Source organism: Rhinoraja longicauda, chromosome 17 (genome assembly GCF_053455715.1).
Source record: "Rhinoraja longicauda isolate Sanriku21f chromosome 17, sRhiLon1.1, whole genome shotgun sequence".
NCBI classification, from domain to species: domain Eukaryota; kingdom Metazoa; phylum Chordata; class Chondrichthyes; order Rajiformes; family Arhynchobatidae; genus Rhinoraja; species Rhinoraja longicauda.
Window position 1 is genome coordinate 41,019,914 of NC_135969.1, and position 15,911 is coordinate 41,035,824.

The following is a 15,911-nucleotide window of genomic DNA, read 5'->3' on the forward strand; positions in this document are numbered from 1 at the left end:
AGAGTTTGTACGTTCTCCCAGTGACCACCGGGGTTTCTCCAGGTGCTCCGGTTTCCCCCCCACACTCCAAAGACGTACAGATTTGTAGGTTAATTTGGCTTCCATAAAAATTGTAAATTGTCCCCAGTGTGTAGGATAGTGTTAATGTACGGGGATCGCTGGTCGGCATGGGCTCAGTGATCTGAAAGGCCTGTTTCCACGCTGTATTTCCGAACAAAACTAAAAGTGACTGGAAAGATTCAGAAATTAGTTGACAAGAAGAAAATAACTTTTCATCTATTTTGACTGAGACCAAATCTTATCATTCATTACTCTTGTTAAAACCAGATCGCTGGAAGATTTACAATCTATCTCTAAACCATACTGCCAATGTATCAAGAGGAGGTATAGCATTCCTAACGTGCAAGCTCTGTAAGCTGCCTGCGAGAGGGGAGAAGAGGGAGTGAACAGGGTCAGAATGTCCATGAGCTAAAGGTTTAGATGGATATGGATCAAATGGACCAGTCCATTTGCCCGCATTTAGCCCATATCCCTCTAAACCTTTTCGTAAGGACATAATAGGAGCAGAATTAGGCCATTCGGCCCATCAAGTCTACTCCGCCGTTCAATCATGGCTGATCTATCTCTCCCTCCTAGCCCCATTCTCCTCCTTCTCCCCATAACCTCTGACACCGGTACTAATCAACAATCTATCCATCTCTACCTTAAAAATATCCGCTGACTTGGCCTCCAATGTCGGTCGATATTGTCGGTAGACTTTCCTATCCATGTCGGTTGATTTTTGGTTTCACAAGGCACGGTGAAACATTTAGAAACATAGAAAATAGGTGCAGAAGTAGGCTATTCGGCCCTTCGAGCCAGCACCGCCATTCAATATGATCATGGCTGATCATCCAAAATCAGTACCCCATTCCTGCTTTCCCCCCATATTCCCTGATTCCGTTAGCCCCTAAGAGCTTTTTCTAACTCTCCCTTGAAAACATCCAGTGAATTGGCCTCCACTGCCTCCTGTGGCAGAGAATTCCACAGATTCACAACTCTCTGGGTGAAAAAGTTTTTCCTCGTCTCAGTCCTAAATGACCTACCCCTTATTCTTAAAAACTGTGACCCCTGGTTCTGGACTCCCACAACATGGGGAACATTTTGTTCCTGTGTTGCATTGAATTGACTGATGTCTTGTCCTGACTAACACTGCCTACTTACCTCCAAAATGAATCTAAAGAAGAAAGGATTCCGAGAAGAATTAGTGGGCAGAAGCAGAGGAAGGTACCTTTAGAAAGGAGATGAGGAGGAATTTCTTTTGTCAGAGGGTGGTGAATCTGTGGAATTCATTGTCACAGAACGCTGTGGAGGCCAAGTCAGTGGATATTTTTAAAGTGGAGATTGATAGATTCTTGATTAGTTTGGGTGTCAGGGGTTATGGGGAGAAGGCAGGAGAATGGGGTTGACATGATTGAATGGCGAAGTAGACTTGATGGGCCGAATGGCCTAATTCTGCTCCTACAACTTCTGACCTTGTGAATTGATGAAAACCGTCAGGTTTGTCCACGTCCCCTGAAATCGGTCTGAAGAAGGGTCTCGGCCCGAAAAGTCACCCATTCCTTCTCTCCAGAGATGCTGCCCGTCCTGCTGAGTTACTCCAGCATTTTGTGTCTATCTTAGGTTTTTACACGGGTGGATTTGAATCAAAATTAGCAGTCAAACCGCATGGATTATTTTTCTCCCCATCATCTGTATCTTCCTTGTTGTGATGTATCAACAGGAAGAGAGGCTAGGTGCGAACAGAAAGTGTCACCTTGTTCAGAGCCACACAACACAGAAACTTCTTCCTAATATGTTGTACTTTACTGAGGTGCCAGGATAACTAAGTGTGAGAAAATAACTGCAGATGCTGGTACAAATCGAAGGTTTTTATTCACAAAATGCTGGAGTAACTCAGCAGGTCAGGCAGCATCTCAGGAGAGAAGGAATGGGCGACGTTCTGAAGAAGGGTCTCGACCCGAAACATCACCCATTCCTTCTCTCCTGAGATGCTGCCTGACCTGCTGAGTTACTCCAGCATTTTGTGAATAAATGCCAGGATAACTATATTGGTATTCCATCGCTAACTCTGCACTGACATCATGTTGAGTCACAAAGGAGATTCTACGTCTACAAATTTGGATGCTTTTAATTATTTATTCTTCAGTTTCCTGCTTTTTTATTATTTCTAAATGCTCGTACTTTTATTTCTTCAAGAATGTTTCCATTTATTTAAACATCAACAGGGGCAGCGGTGGACAGCGACAGAGACCCGGGTTAGATCCTGCTGATTGTGCAGCATTTGTACGTTCTCCCCGTGATCGCGTGGGTTTTCTCCAGGTGCTCCGGTTTCCACCCACACACCAAAGATGTAAAGGTTTGTGGGTTAATTGGCTTCGGTAAAATTGCAAATTGTTCCTATTGTGTTGGACAGTGCTAGTGTACAGGGTGTTCGCTGGTCAAAGCAGACTCCATGGGCCGATAGGCCTGTTTCTGTGCTGCATCTCCAAAAAGTAAAAGCCTTCATTAACCTGTAGGTGCATTTAGCTGCTCTTTGCATAAAGCTAACAACTCAGTTGCACACACCACCAAAAGCAAAGAGAAGTTCATGAACAAGTCCGTGAGAATGAGTCTAGGATTAAGGGTCATAGCCTCAGAATTAAAGGACATTCTTTCAGGAAGGAGATGAGGAGAAATCTCTTTTGTCAGAGGGTGGTGAATCTGTGAAATTCTTTTTCACGGAAGGGTGTGGAGGCCAAGTCAGTGGATATATAAAAGGCAGAATAGTACGATTCTTGATTAGTACGGGTGTCAGAGGTTATGGGGAGAAGGCAGGAGAATTGTGTTGGTGGGAGAGATAGATCAGCCATCATTGAATGGCTGAGCAGACTTGATGGGCAGAACGGCCCAATTCTACTCCTATCACTTATGACCTTATGATAGAAATGCTTTCATTGCCTTGAGTTGTTCCGGCATTTTATTTAACATTAAGAAACAGTTCTCAAAGGACACTCATTGTGGAATGAAGTAATTGATATGCCCATGAAAGACACAATAAAGGATAACAGTTCCCGCACAGTTCCCTGCTATCATGGACACTAAACCACAAGGACACCTGTTAATAAATTCAGATTGCACAATGCTTACACCATCACTCATATCTGTGCAATAAAGTTAGATATGAACAACATAACAGTCATGCATGGGAAGTTAAAATTACTAAATCAAAACTTAAATAAATAATTAGCCAAATTCAAAGTAAATTCGAACATTAAATTAGATATAGTTTAAATGGTCCCGTACAAGGTAAATACCAACAGAAACTCAAGGAATACGTTTATTTGGAAGCCACATTCAGTACAAAACCTCAGCAACATTTGAAGACACAGACTGCTGGAGTAACTCAGCCAGTCAGGCAGCATCTCTGGAGGACATGGATAGGTGACATTTCGAGTTGAGACCTTTATTCCGTGTGAGGAAAGGACCCGACCTGAAACGTCACCTATCCACATCCTCCAAAGATGCTGCCTGACCCGCTGAGTTACCCCCAGCACCCAGAATCTTTTTATTGCAAACAAGCATCCGCTGTTCCTTGCTTCCACACACAGCAACATTTGACCTATTCTGAGCTTCTTCTTACGGACGGCTAGAGCCTTATTTATAAAATGAGTTGAAAGCTTGTAGGTCATACGGTGGCCTTTTCAGAAGGTATCTCTATGATTTAATGTGACATCAGGGTTCATTGTTTAATCCAAGTCACTGTTATAACCTGTGGAAGATAACAAGTTGGGCAGGAGGACACTGTAGAATGCAACACCAGGATTAATATTGTCAAATCAATGACCAAACACCAAGAGAAGTCTTCCTGGTAGTTTAGTTTAGTTTAGTTTAGAGATAAATCGTGGAAACAGGCCCTTTGGCCCACCAAGTCCAAGTCAACCAATGACCACTCCGTACTGTAGTTCGTTCCTGCATACTAAGGACAATTTACAGAAGCCACTTAACCTGCAAACTCGCACGGCTTTCTCATGCGGGAGGAAACCGGAGCACATGGAGAAAATCCATGGGGTCACAGGGAGAATGTGCAAACTCTGAACAGACAGCACCCTTGATCAGGATCGAACCCAGAACTATGGCGCAGCAAGGCAGCAACTCTACCGCTGCGCCACCGTGCCGCCCAGCCCAGCAGAGTAATTTTCAAAACTTATGTAGATCAGAGTAGGAACAGAGTCAATTCTGTTCACTAATCTCAAAGTCCACATCTGTGGAATATTTAGACAATAGGTGCAGGAGTAGGCCATTTGGCCCTTCGAGCCAGCACCACCATTCAATGTGATCATGGCTGATCATTCTCAATCAGTACCCCGTTCCTGCCTTCTCCCCATACACCCTGACACCGTTATCCTTAATAGCTCTATCTAGCTCTCTCTTGAATGCATTCAGAGAATTGGCCTCCACTGCCTTCTGAGGCAGAGAATTCCACAGATTCACAACTCTGACTGAAAAAGTTTTTCCTCATCTCCGTTCTAAATGGCCTACCCCTTATTCTTAATCTGTGGCCCCTGGTTCTGGACTCCCCCAACATTGGGAACATGTTTCCTGCCTCTAACGTGTCCAACCCCTTAATAATCTTATACGTTTCGATAAGAACCCCTCTCATCCTTCTAAATTCCAGTGTATACAAGCCTATTTAATCCAACTGTTACCTTTAGTTTAGCGAATTGATGCATGGTCTGAATTATATATAATAAGCATATTGGCATTTAACCGGAATGAAATTTAATATAATCATCTATAACTCTGGACAGATGAACCTTTATGCCTACCCATAGTAAAAAATAACAGGCAAATCTTCCTTCAAAATCAAGTATGTTCTTTGTCAGACATTATCAAATGTTCTGTTGTATAATTTTAACAAGCTTAATTAGGACACAAATACATCGCTCATCATAGAAAGACATTTAGTGACCTTTTGCAACCAATTAAGCATTCAAAGATATGTAATGTTTTCTTGCCATTTTAAATTAATCGCTTTTTCTAAGCAAATAAATATTTTCTTTGATAATATTTTCTTAGCAAAGAATGTTTTGCAGAATTTGTAATGATCATAACATTGACAATAACGATCGCAACCTATTGACTACTTGCCCTAATGCACAGTGAATTATAATCATTCAAAAATTGGATACAGGTTATTTATCTCAATGTTGTAGCAACTTTTGAGCTCTGCCAATATCATTTATTGCACAAAATATAAAATCTTTAGTTCATAAGTGATAGGAGCAGAATTGGGCGATTCGGCCCATCAAGTCTACACTGCCATTCATTCATGGTTGATCTATCCTTCCCTCTCAACCCCATTCTAGATTTAGATTTAGAGATACAGCGCAGAAACAGGCCCTTCGGCCCACCGGGTCTGCGCCACCCAGCGATCCCCGCACACTAACACTATCCCACTAGGGATAATTTTTACATTTGCCCAGCCAATTAACCTACAAACCTGTACGTCTTTGGAGTGTGGGAGAAAACCGAAGATCTCGGAGAAAACCCACGCAGGTCACGGGGAGAACGTACAAACTCCGTACAGTACAGCACCCGTAGTCAGGATCGAACCGGAGTCTCCGGCACTGCATTCGCTGTAAGGCAGCAACTCTACCGCTGCGCCACCGTGCCGCTTTCTCTCCCATGACCCCCGACACCCGTACTGATCAAGAATCTATCTATCTCTGCCTTAAGAATATCTGTTGACTTGGCCTCCACAGCCTTCTACGGCAAAGAATTCCACAGATTCACCACTTTTTATTTAGTATTTATGAAGCGTAGATATCAGATGAAACCAAATTCATTTCAAGTAAATCTACTTGATTACATTTAGCACTTGGCTTTATAGATTCTTGATTGAAGAATACTGATTGAAACTCATAGAAATCAACAAAAAGATATACAAGACTGTGGAAGTCTTAGAATGTATCAGTGCATGGGTACATAGGTGTGGCAAAGCGGTAGTGTTGTTGCCTTACAACGCCGGAGACCCGGGCACAACCCCAACTACGGGCGCTGTCTGTACGGAGTTTGTACATACTCCCCGTGACCTGCGTGGGTTTTCTCCGAGATCTTTGGTTTCCTCCCACACTCCAAAGATGTACAGGTTTGTAGGTAAATTGGCTTGGTAAATGTAAAAAAAAATGTCCCTAGTTTGTGTGTGTGTGTGTGTGCGTGCGTGTGCGTGTGTAGAATAATGTTAATAAGTAGGGATTGTTGCGGTCAGTGCGGACCTGGTGGGCCGAAGGGCCTGTTCCGTGTTGTATCTCTAAATTAAACACAGAGGATCACCTCAGACGAAACCCATGCAGTTCCAGGAAGAACATGTAAACTCCACACACAAACAGCACCGGAGGTCAGGATCGAACCCGGGTCTCTGACGCTGCGAGGCAACGACTCTACCAGCTGCACTACTTCACCGCCCTTCTACTTCAAATTAGTTCAAGTTCATAAGTGAAGGGAGGAGAATTAGGCCATTTGGCCCATCAAATCTACACTGCCATTCAATCATGGCTGTTCTATCACTCCCTCCTAAACCACATTCTCCTGCCTTCTTTCTCCCCATAACCCGTACCAAAGTTCATAAGTTCATTTTCAACTTTTCTGAATAAATGTAATTGTTTGCACTACATCCATCCCTCGTGACAAAAGTTCCCATGATGTAGTAACTGTGCCAAGAGACTGATCCTGTAACCTCTCACCTTGCTATTGATGATAGTTAAATCAATGGCCTCTCAACACTCAATCACAAGACATAATCTACCCTTGAGCATTTCATTAAAAACCTGACAGACTTAACTTTCTTAATCAAATCTTTATAAATTTTCTCCAATAATAAAAATAAACATAGATTCAAGGTGAAGGGGAAAAGATTTAATAGGAATCTGAGGGGTAACATTTTCACACAAAGGGTGGTGGGTGTATGGAACAAGCTGCCAGAGGAGGTAGTTGAGGCAAGGACTATCGCAACGTTTAAGCGAAAATTAGACAGGTACATGAATATGACAGGTTTGGAGGGATAAGGGCCAAACGCAGGCAGGTAGGATTAGTGTAGATGGGACACGTTGGCCAGCGTGGGCAAGTTGGGCCGAATGGCCTGTTTCCACACTGTATGACTCTAAAAACAATTTCACTTTTTCAGTGGAATTTTTTTTCAACAATGTGACAGAACTATACATGCCCAATTAAGCCCCTGTGTTACTATGATAACAAGCTACATCTGTAGAAACCTATTACCAACTTTACAGCGAAAAAAATTAATTGATCACCAGTTTTGCTGCTTTAAAATGTAGAATGTTTATTGAAAATTGCACATCATGGCTGAAGCATCTTACTATTACATTTATCACAGGTAGCTCGATCCTAGAGTCCTAATAATGTGTAGACACAAGGAACTGCAGATGCTGGAATCTTGCGTAGGATACAGAGTGCAATAGCAACTCAAACAGGTCAGGCAGCATCTCCGGAGGGAATAGATAGGCGACTTATGACTGGGCCGCACAGCGGTCGAGTTGCTGCCTTACTGCGCTTGCAACGCCAGAGGCCCCGGATCGATCCTGAGTACAGGTCCTGTCTGTATGGAGTTTGTACGTTATCCCCGTGACCTTGTGGGTTTTCTCTGAGAACTTCCTCCCACATTCCAAAGATGTACGGGTTTGACAGTTAATTGGATTAGTGTATTTGTAAATTGTCGTATAAACGTATAAAATTATAAAAGGACTGGACAAGCAAAATGCAGGAAAAATGGTTCCCATGTTGGGGGGGAGTCCAGAACCAGGGGCTAAGAATAAAGGGGAGGCCATTTAAAACCGAGGTGAAAAGAAACTTTTTCACCCAGAGAGTTGTGAATTTGTGGAATTCTCTGCCACAGAAGGCAGTGGAGGCCAATTCACTGGATGAATTTAAAAGAGAATTAGATAGAGCTCTAGGGGCCTGCGGAATCAAGGGATATGGGGAGAAGGCAGTGCTGGCCTTCATGATTGTGAATGATCAGCCATGATCACAATGAATGGCGGTGCTGGCTTGAAGGACCAAATGGCCTCCTCCTGCACCTATTTTCTATGTTTCTATGCCTCTAGGATAGTTACTTTGCGGGGATCGCTGGTCGGGACGGACTCAGTGGGCCGAAGGACCTGTTTCCAAGCTGTATCTCCAAACTAAAAACTAAATCACTTTAGGTGACATTTTGGGTCAAGACCCGAAATGTCACCTATCCATGTCCTCCAGAGATGCTGCTAGACCCGCTGAGTTACTCCAGCACTTTTACACTCCAGCATAATAATGCGAGATATATTCATTTCCATTAAGACATTACAAGGTTGTAATATATCCAGCCAGGAGCTATTGGATTTAGATATTCTATTTTAAAATACACCCTGTGAATTTATGTTTAATATGTTTAAAATAGAAAAAGTGGGATAGCTCTTTGCAAGCTGTTGTTTCATCCTTATTTAGGAATCATTAATAATTTTCACCCCACCCACTCAAACCCATTTGTTGATCACCGGGAACGTTTTCTGATAGGTGACAATAGTTACTGACAACAGTGTCTGAAGAAGGGTCTCGGCCCGAAACGTCACCTATTCCTTTTCTCCAGAGATGCTGCCTGTCCCGCTGAGTTACTCCAGCACTTTGTGTCTATCTTCAGTTTAAACCAGAATCTGCACTTCCTTCCTACACAGACAAGAACATTCAGGTAACATTCACACCACAAGAATGTTACCACCATCAAACGCCGAGGGTAGTCCTGATAGTAGCATGTACAATTATGAAGGCATCGATGCGGTAGACAGTCAGAATTTTTTTTTTCCCCCCAGGGTGGAATTATTAAATACCAGAGGGCCTTGTTTGAAGGTAAGAGTGGCAAAGTTTAAAGGAGACTTGCGTTGCAAGTATGTGATAGGTACTAGGACCACATTTAAAAGGCACTTGGACAGGTACATGGATAGAATAGGTTTAGAGCGATATGGGCCAAACACTCACAGGTGGAACTAGCATAGTGGGGCATCTTGGTCAGCATGGGGTAGTTGGGCTGAAGGGCCTGTATCCGTGCTTTGTGACTCTATGACTTCTCTGCATTATATACATGAACCTCTAGGTTCCTATGTGCTTCTGGGAGTTTTAATTGAATCTATATTCCCACCACAATCAGTCTGAAGAAGGGTCCCGATGCAAAATGTCACCTCTCCGTATTCTTCAAAGATGCTGCCTGGCCCGCTGAGTTACTTCAGCTCTTTGCGTCTTTTAAAAAATATATATTCCCATTTATTGCGTTTTCTTCCAACGCCCATCCAATTTAAATGGTATCAGTAAACATCCCTGCTTTAACAATGCTGACTGGATCTACAGTTACTAATTGGGGGAATTGCGATTTTAAATCCTTCTAAATGAGGGTTGGACTGTTCCAGATGTCTTTAGTTTTCAATTATTTTTCATTTTATTCGGAGTCTTCCAGAGGTCAATTGAATTTACTCTCCTATGGATAGACACAAAAAGCTGGAGTAACTCAGCGGGACAGGCTCTGGAGAGAAGGAATGGGTGACGTTTCGGGTCAAGACCCTTCTTCAGACTGACTGAAGTTTGAAGAAAGGTCTCGACCCGAAACGTCACCCATTCCATCTCTGCAGAGATGCTGCCTGTCCTGTTGAGTTACTCCAGCTTTCTGTGTCTATCTTCAATGTAAACCAGCTTCTGCAGTTCATTCCCACACAATACTCTCCTGTGGTAGGGTTTAGCCATAGACAATGCTTGATGGTGGTGAGTGGGCTCCCATGCTCTGGGCCATCTGTGGGAGGCACCCCGGGCAAGGAGTTTGAGCAATGGCCGTCGAAGGCAAAGGGTGGCGCCTTCATGGGCCATTGTCGAGGTGGTGTTGGAGTGGGTCAAGTCTGAACAGTGGGCCACTGGAGGCCCTGCAGCAGCCTGGGGCTCCGCTAGATCAGGAGCCCTTCCAAGTGGCCAAATTCCTGGATCAGACGTTGCCTGCAGCAGCGGCGGCCATCGACACATCTCCTGGCCAGGCCAACCCCTGCAACTCCAACCCAGTGCCGCTGCCATGGCAATCTTTCATGGTTAGTTCGGCTATCAGAGGTTATGGAGAGAAAACAGGAGAATGGGGTTAGGATGGAGAGATAGATCAGCCATGATTGAATGGCAGAGTAGACATTAAGGGCCATATGGCTTAATTCTACTCCTATTCCTTGTGACCTTATGACAACGTGCCTTTATGGCCAAGATAAGACACTACATTTTTTAAATGTTTCGGACTTGAAGCGTACAAGATGGCAGCTAAAACATAGCGACTCTTGTGTACTGGCTCAGTATTGGTTACGATCCTACACTTAGTATGCTCGTGCCTAGTGTATAACTGGATTGTCACTGAACTGTACACAAAGAAAATTATTTCACTGTGCACAGGTACAACTATAAAATGCCATTGCCCGTAAGCCCAAAAAACTGACCAATGCTATTTAAAGCCTTCAAATATATATGCTTATTTTATAAAATATATATATTTTTTAATATCCAATATACTGAATGGTTCTCACAGTAGCTGACCCAAATGAACAGTGGTAGATAGACACAAAAAGCTGCAGTAACTCAGCGGGTCAGACAGCATCTCTAGGTGACGTTTCGGGTTGAGACCCTCCTTCAGAACAGCGGTAGCTTTGTGAAATTGTACGTGTCGCACCTAGAGTTCTGATGAGAAAAATATAGGTGGATGGTATGCACCATAATAATGTTGAGATGCAAATATATTAATTACCAAACCACAAATAAATAGCATGCAAGCTGAAACCCATTGTTAAATTATGTAGATGTGTGCTTTCAAGTGGAAATTTTCTGTCCAATATTTTAATGCAAGTGTTAGCTTATTTAGTTTAAATGAGCCAACACCTTTTCTGAAAAGAACATTCAGGGATAGGTCGCTCTTGCTGGTTAATCCTATGTGTCATGCATTCTGACATGGAAAATAATAATTCTCAGGATACAGGTTATGAAAAGATGATTCATCCAGATGTAATGGGCTTTAGCTTGCATAGTATTTATAGCTCCATAATTAATATGGCTAGCTTTCAACAACATTTTGAGACATACCATTATTGCCATTCATCAATATCTCCATTTTAACACATTATATATCTACAAATCATGAACTAAAAACATGACAATGGATATTCCCTCCTTTATCTGCTCTACGAGTGCTTTATAGTTCTTGAAACAAAATTTGAACTGTTATTGTGTGCATTGATTAGTACAGGTGTCATGAGAAGGCATGAGAATGGGGTTAGGAGGGAGAGATAGATCAGCCACGGGTGACATTTCGGGTTGAGACCCTTCTTGTCCGAAGAAGGGTCTCGACCCGAAACGTCACCCATTCCGTCTCTCCAGAGATGCTGCCTGCCCCACATCTTTACTCCTGCATTTTGTGTCTATCTTCGGTTTAAACCTGCATCTGTAGTTCCTTCCGACACACAGAACTGGCAGAGTAGATTTGATGAGCCGAATGGCCTAATTCTGCCCCTATTGCTTTTTAAACTTATGAACATTCATGGAATGTTAAGCATTCGCAAATGCTCACAATTGTAACAATAAAGGGCACTTAAAATCAAAGCTAATAAAGGTAAATACGAAAAGGTTGACATCTACCACAGAGCTCTACACAAGTTCCTGACTGCAAGGGGCAATTTGGATAGTGATAATTTAATTAAACAGTTCAATTGAAGTATGCTTGGAACTTTCTACCAAAAGCATATTTTCAAACAGGCTTGGTGAGTAAATGTGTGAAGATTGCTCAATTGTAACAAGTACAAGGAGTACATGATCCATTATAGTTCGGGGGTTGGCAGCTGAAAATGACTAAGAAAAACAGATCAAGTTTGAAATTTGTTGTGAATATAATTGGATAGTTTTAGATGCTGAGTTAAACCTAACCTATTATATTCACAATGAATCTTAACATTGAGCAATATGTACAAAACCTGAACAATTTAAAGTTTTTTTAATCCTATGGATAATTTATCAGAATGCATGAATAATTACTAATAAGCAAAATGTGCTCTTTGATAATAGTTTGTGTGATCATGTGAGCTAAAAGCAAGAGAGCTTCTGGAGTTTTAGGATTTACTTTTCTGACTTATGTTGTCAAAATATCCCTCCTCCAGCTAAACGAACCAAGAGAACTGGCTCTAATCTGTTCCATGGTTAGTTGTTGGAAGGAATGAATGAAATTAATTGAAATGGAAAATAATCTTTTTTTTTTCCTTGCCTCCCAGACTGAACAATTAACACTGTAGGTTAACACAAAAAAAAAGAGAAACCAACTCATACCAAACCTGTGTCCATGTTAGATGTCAAGTCAAGTCAAGTCAATTTTATTTGTATAGCACATTTAAAAACAACCCACGTTGACCAAAGTGCTGCGCATCTGATTAGGAAAAAAAGAAAAAGAAACATACAGTGGCAGGCAGCCAAACACAACGGCGCGGCCAGTCCCGCGGCCGAGCCGCGCCGGGCGATGGAAGGCCCCGCGGAAGAGACCTAAAAAAAAAAAGAAAGATTTCCCCCACCCACACCCCCCCCCCCCCACATACACAACCAAAACAAAACACCCCACCACCAACACACAAACACATCAAGGTGAAAGGGCGTGCAGCGTAGGTTTACTAGGTTAATTCCCAGAATGGCGGGACTGTCATATGTTGAAAGATTGGAGCGACTAGGCTTGTATACACTGGAATTTAGAAGGATGAGAGGAGATCTTATCGAAACGTATAAGATTATTAAGGGGTTGGACACGTTAGAGGCAGGAAACATGTTCCCAATGTTGGGGGAGTCCAGAACAAGGGACCACAGTTTAAGAATAAGGGGTAGGCCATTTAGAACTGAGATGAGGAAAAACTTTTTCAGTCAGAGAGTTGTGAATCTGTGGAATTCTCTGCCTCAGAAGGCAGTGGAGGCCAATTCTCTGAATGCATTCAAGATAGAGCTAGATAGAGCTCTTAAGGATAGCGGAGTCAGGGGGTATGGGGAGAAGGCAGGAACGGGGTACTGATTGAGAATGATCAGCCATGATCACATTGAATGGCGATGCTGACTCGAAGGGCCGAATGGCCTCCTCTTGCACATATTGTCTATTGTCTGTTGTCTATTGAAAATCAAACTTTAAAATGCCACAGACATGCGATTATTTAATCTATTAAAAACTTACTTCATATCTCAATCTCAATTTTTTTTTTAAATCAGTTGATGATAAAGCCAATGCCAAAGGTTCTGCTAATTATCAGTCATGTGGTGCATCATAAATGTTTACATTACAGCTTTCAAGAACAACATGTACAGGGCCAGGTATGTGGCAGCATTCATTTGTCATTCAGGGAATTGCAATGTCATTTGATGCAGAAATGCATTCAAGTATTTTTGCAGCAAATTCCCCAACTATAACTGCTCCTTTTCACAATCTCGAGCTGAAAAGTCTGTCATGGTCTGCTTAATGTATATGGTTCTTAATATATTTTCTTATATTATATATTTGATCACATTTATATTGTTTACAGTGTACATATTCTGTTGTGCTGCTGCAAGTTAGAATTTCATTGTTCTATCTGGGACATGTGGCAATAAAACACTCTTGATATATGAATATATATATTATATAAAATGTTCCATATACCAATTTGATGCCAGTGAGTGGTTCATAATAAGGAATCAAAGTATAAAAGAGTTTACTGAGGATGAACCTTAAACCACAAATCTTTTATTTTCTGTTTTGCAAATCAGAATAGCTTTAAGAGAATGTTATATCTCCCCTATGGGGAAAAAAAAGCAATATTGTTTCATACATAAAATTATAATATATATTTTCCACTTGGTTTACAAAATATATTTCATTATCCATTTTAAAAACCAGAAAGGGTTAATAACAGAATCCAACCTTCAATTATACAATTACTTTTTCATGTGGTAAATAAATTAGATGTAGTTAGGAAGAAAATTAACGTGATTGAATCATAAATCCCACGTCATTTCATACCCCACAAGACCAAAAAGTCACACCACAAATGACATTATTCACACAACGAGAAGCTCTTATTTCCCAAATATCCTCTAGTCTAAAACGACAGAGGAGTAATTTTGATAAGAGTTTTCAAAGTAACAATATTCTTCCAAATTTTGAAATGCAGATTTTTTTTTTAAGGCAAATGAATCCAACCAGGGGATTCTCATTACGACTGCACGTCAACAACAAATCGGTCGGTCCAGACCACAGCTCCAGGGCATGTTAACCAAACTGGAAATAAATCACTGTTCACTGTCATCTAAACCTGCATCATTCTCTCTACTCTAATCTTCAGAAGGAATTAAAAATACCTTCTGAAAAACAAATATTATTAATTTTACTAATTCCCTAAATCATTTCCTTTAACGTATCGGTCATGTAGGAAATGATCACATTTTATAGACAAATATATAATTCACAGCGATTCTAACATAATTTAATGAACAAAAATATTCCACGTTCTTTTCCATATCGTTAGGGAATTTGAGGCTAAGAAAAACTATCAAAAATGCTTGGTTCTAAAGTCAATATGTAATGCATGTAATTGCTGAACATCAGAGTAAACATATAATATTAAATCGGTTGACAAATGATAACGTTTAACGTAAGTCTCGTGTCTAGATTCAAGACATGCTTTTATTCCTATTACCGAAATCTAACGTCAAAAATCATTCTGGTTATCAATTACTGGCGCTCAATAATGTAATCTGGACTTTTGCAATTAAATGTGATTAAAAAATATATTGATATAATTTTGATGTACTAGTTTGATGCAACCATTCGCCACAGACCCTCGCCTGGAGCGACAAACTGGTGAGGGGAATGGGCGGCACCGCTTGCTTTGTATTAAATCGTTTCTCTTGCAAAAATCACAGACGCGACTTCCAACCCAGCAGAATGAAACAGACATTTACTTGTGTTTTTGTTCATTCTGATGGCAAATTTCGCGCCGCATCCGACTTTAATCCAGACAAATAAATAAGTTTGTTTTTAAAAAACAAGCAGAAAGCAGTGCCTTCCGTCCTCGTCGTCGTCTCACCCTTCCAGAAATGTCACAAGTGGGTCTCTTTCCCTCTGAAACTTACCCATTCCAGGAGGCGCAGAAAACACAGAGGTTCCTTCGCCACACGAAACGTACCAGATGCTACAAGCTGGAGCAGAATAAAGTGCAAAACAATAAAAAAGAAAGAGAAACATTTGAGAGCGGTTATAAACACACACACACACACACACATGGGGAAAACCATCACATTTTATATACATATATATTCGTTATTTTTGTTGTTGTTGTTACAGCAAAAGCAACTTGAGTTGAGTGGAAGTGGTGGTGCGAGTCGAGCCTTACCTGGTTGATGATATCCATATTAGTGCAGCTGTGTATGTGTGGGGAGGGGGGGAGCTGCTGATGTTGCGAGGTGTACAGGCTACAATGAGCTACCGCTATTGCCACTCTTCGCAATGTAGCTCTCTGGCGGCTTCGGGCGCCGCCGGAGATTGCCGGAGATTGCCGAAGACGGACGGAAGGGGGCGGCTCTCCTTCCCATTGCTTCCCATCCGCCCTAGTAACAGCGCGGCCAGCGTTTCCTATTGGCCCGTGGCCCCCCTCGTTTTTCCCCATTGGACGGTGGTACCCAACGCCTCTGTTGCCTAGCAACGCCAGGAGCGCGTCGCTAAGAGACCAGTGAGGGGGGGGGGGTCAAAGTTCCTGGGCTAGAATTTGTCAGAAAGGGCCGAATGGCTCACATTGATTTTTTTTCCGTCAGGTTTATTTTAGTTTAGTTTTCGAGAT

The 15,911-nt window shown here is 41.8% G+C and overlaps 1 protein-coding gene across 1 annotated transcript in view; it reads right to left on the minus strand.

Moving 5' to 3' along the window:
- The window catches only part of synpra (synaptoporin a), a 175,300-nt gene extending 159,694 nt beyond the window's left edge, over nt 1-15,606 (minus strand). Inside the window, exons 1-2 of the mRNA XM_078414560.1 lie at nt 15,468-15,606; nt 15,208-15,273 (exon numbers count right to left, since the gene is read on the minus strand). Of these exons, the coding sequence (XP_078270686.1) occupies nt 15,208-15,273; nt 15,468-15,485 (84 nt within the window). The 5' untranslated portion in view covers nt 15,486-15,606. The remainder of the gene's footprint in view (nt 1-15,207; nt 15,274-15,467) is intronic.
- Between the last annotated feature and the right edge of the window lie 305 nt (nt 15,607-15,911).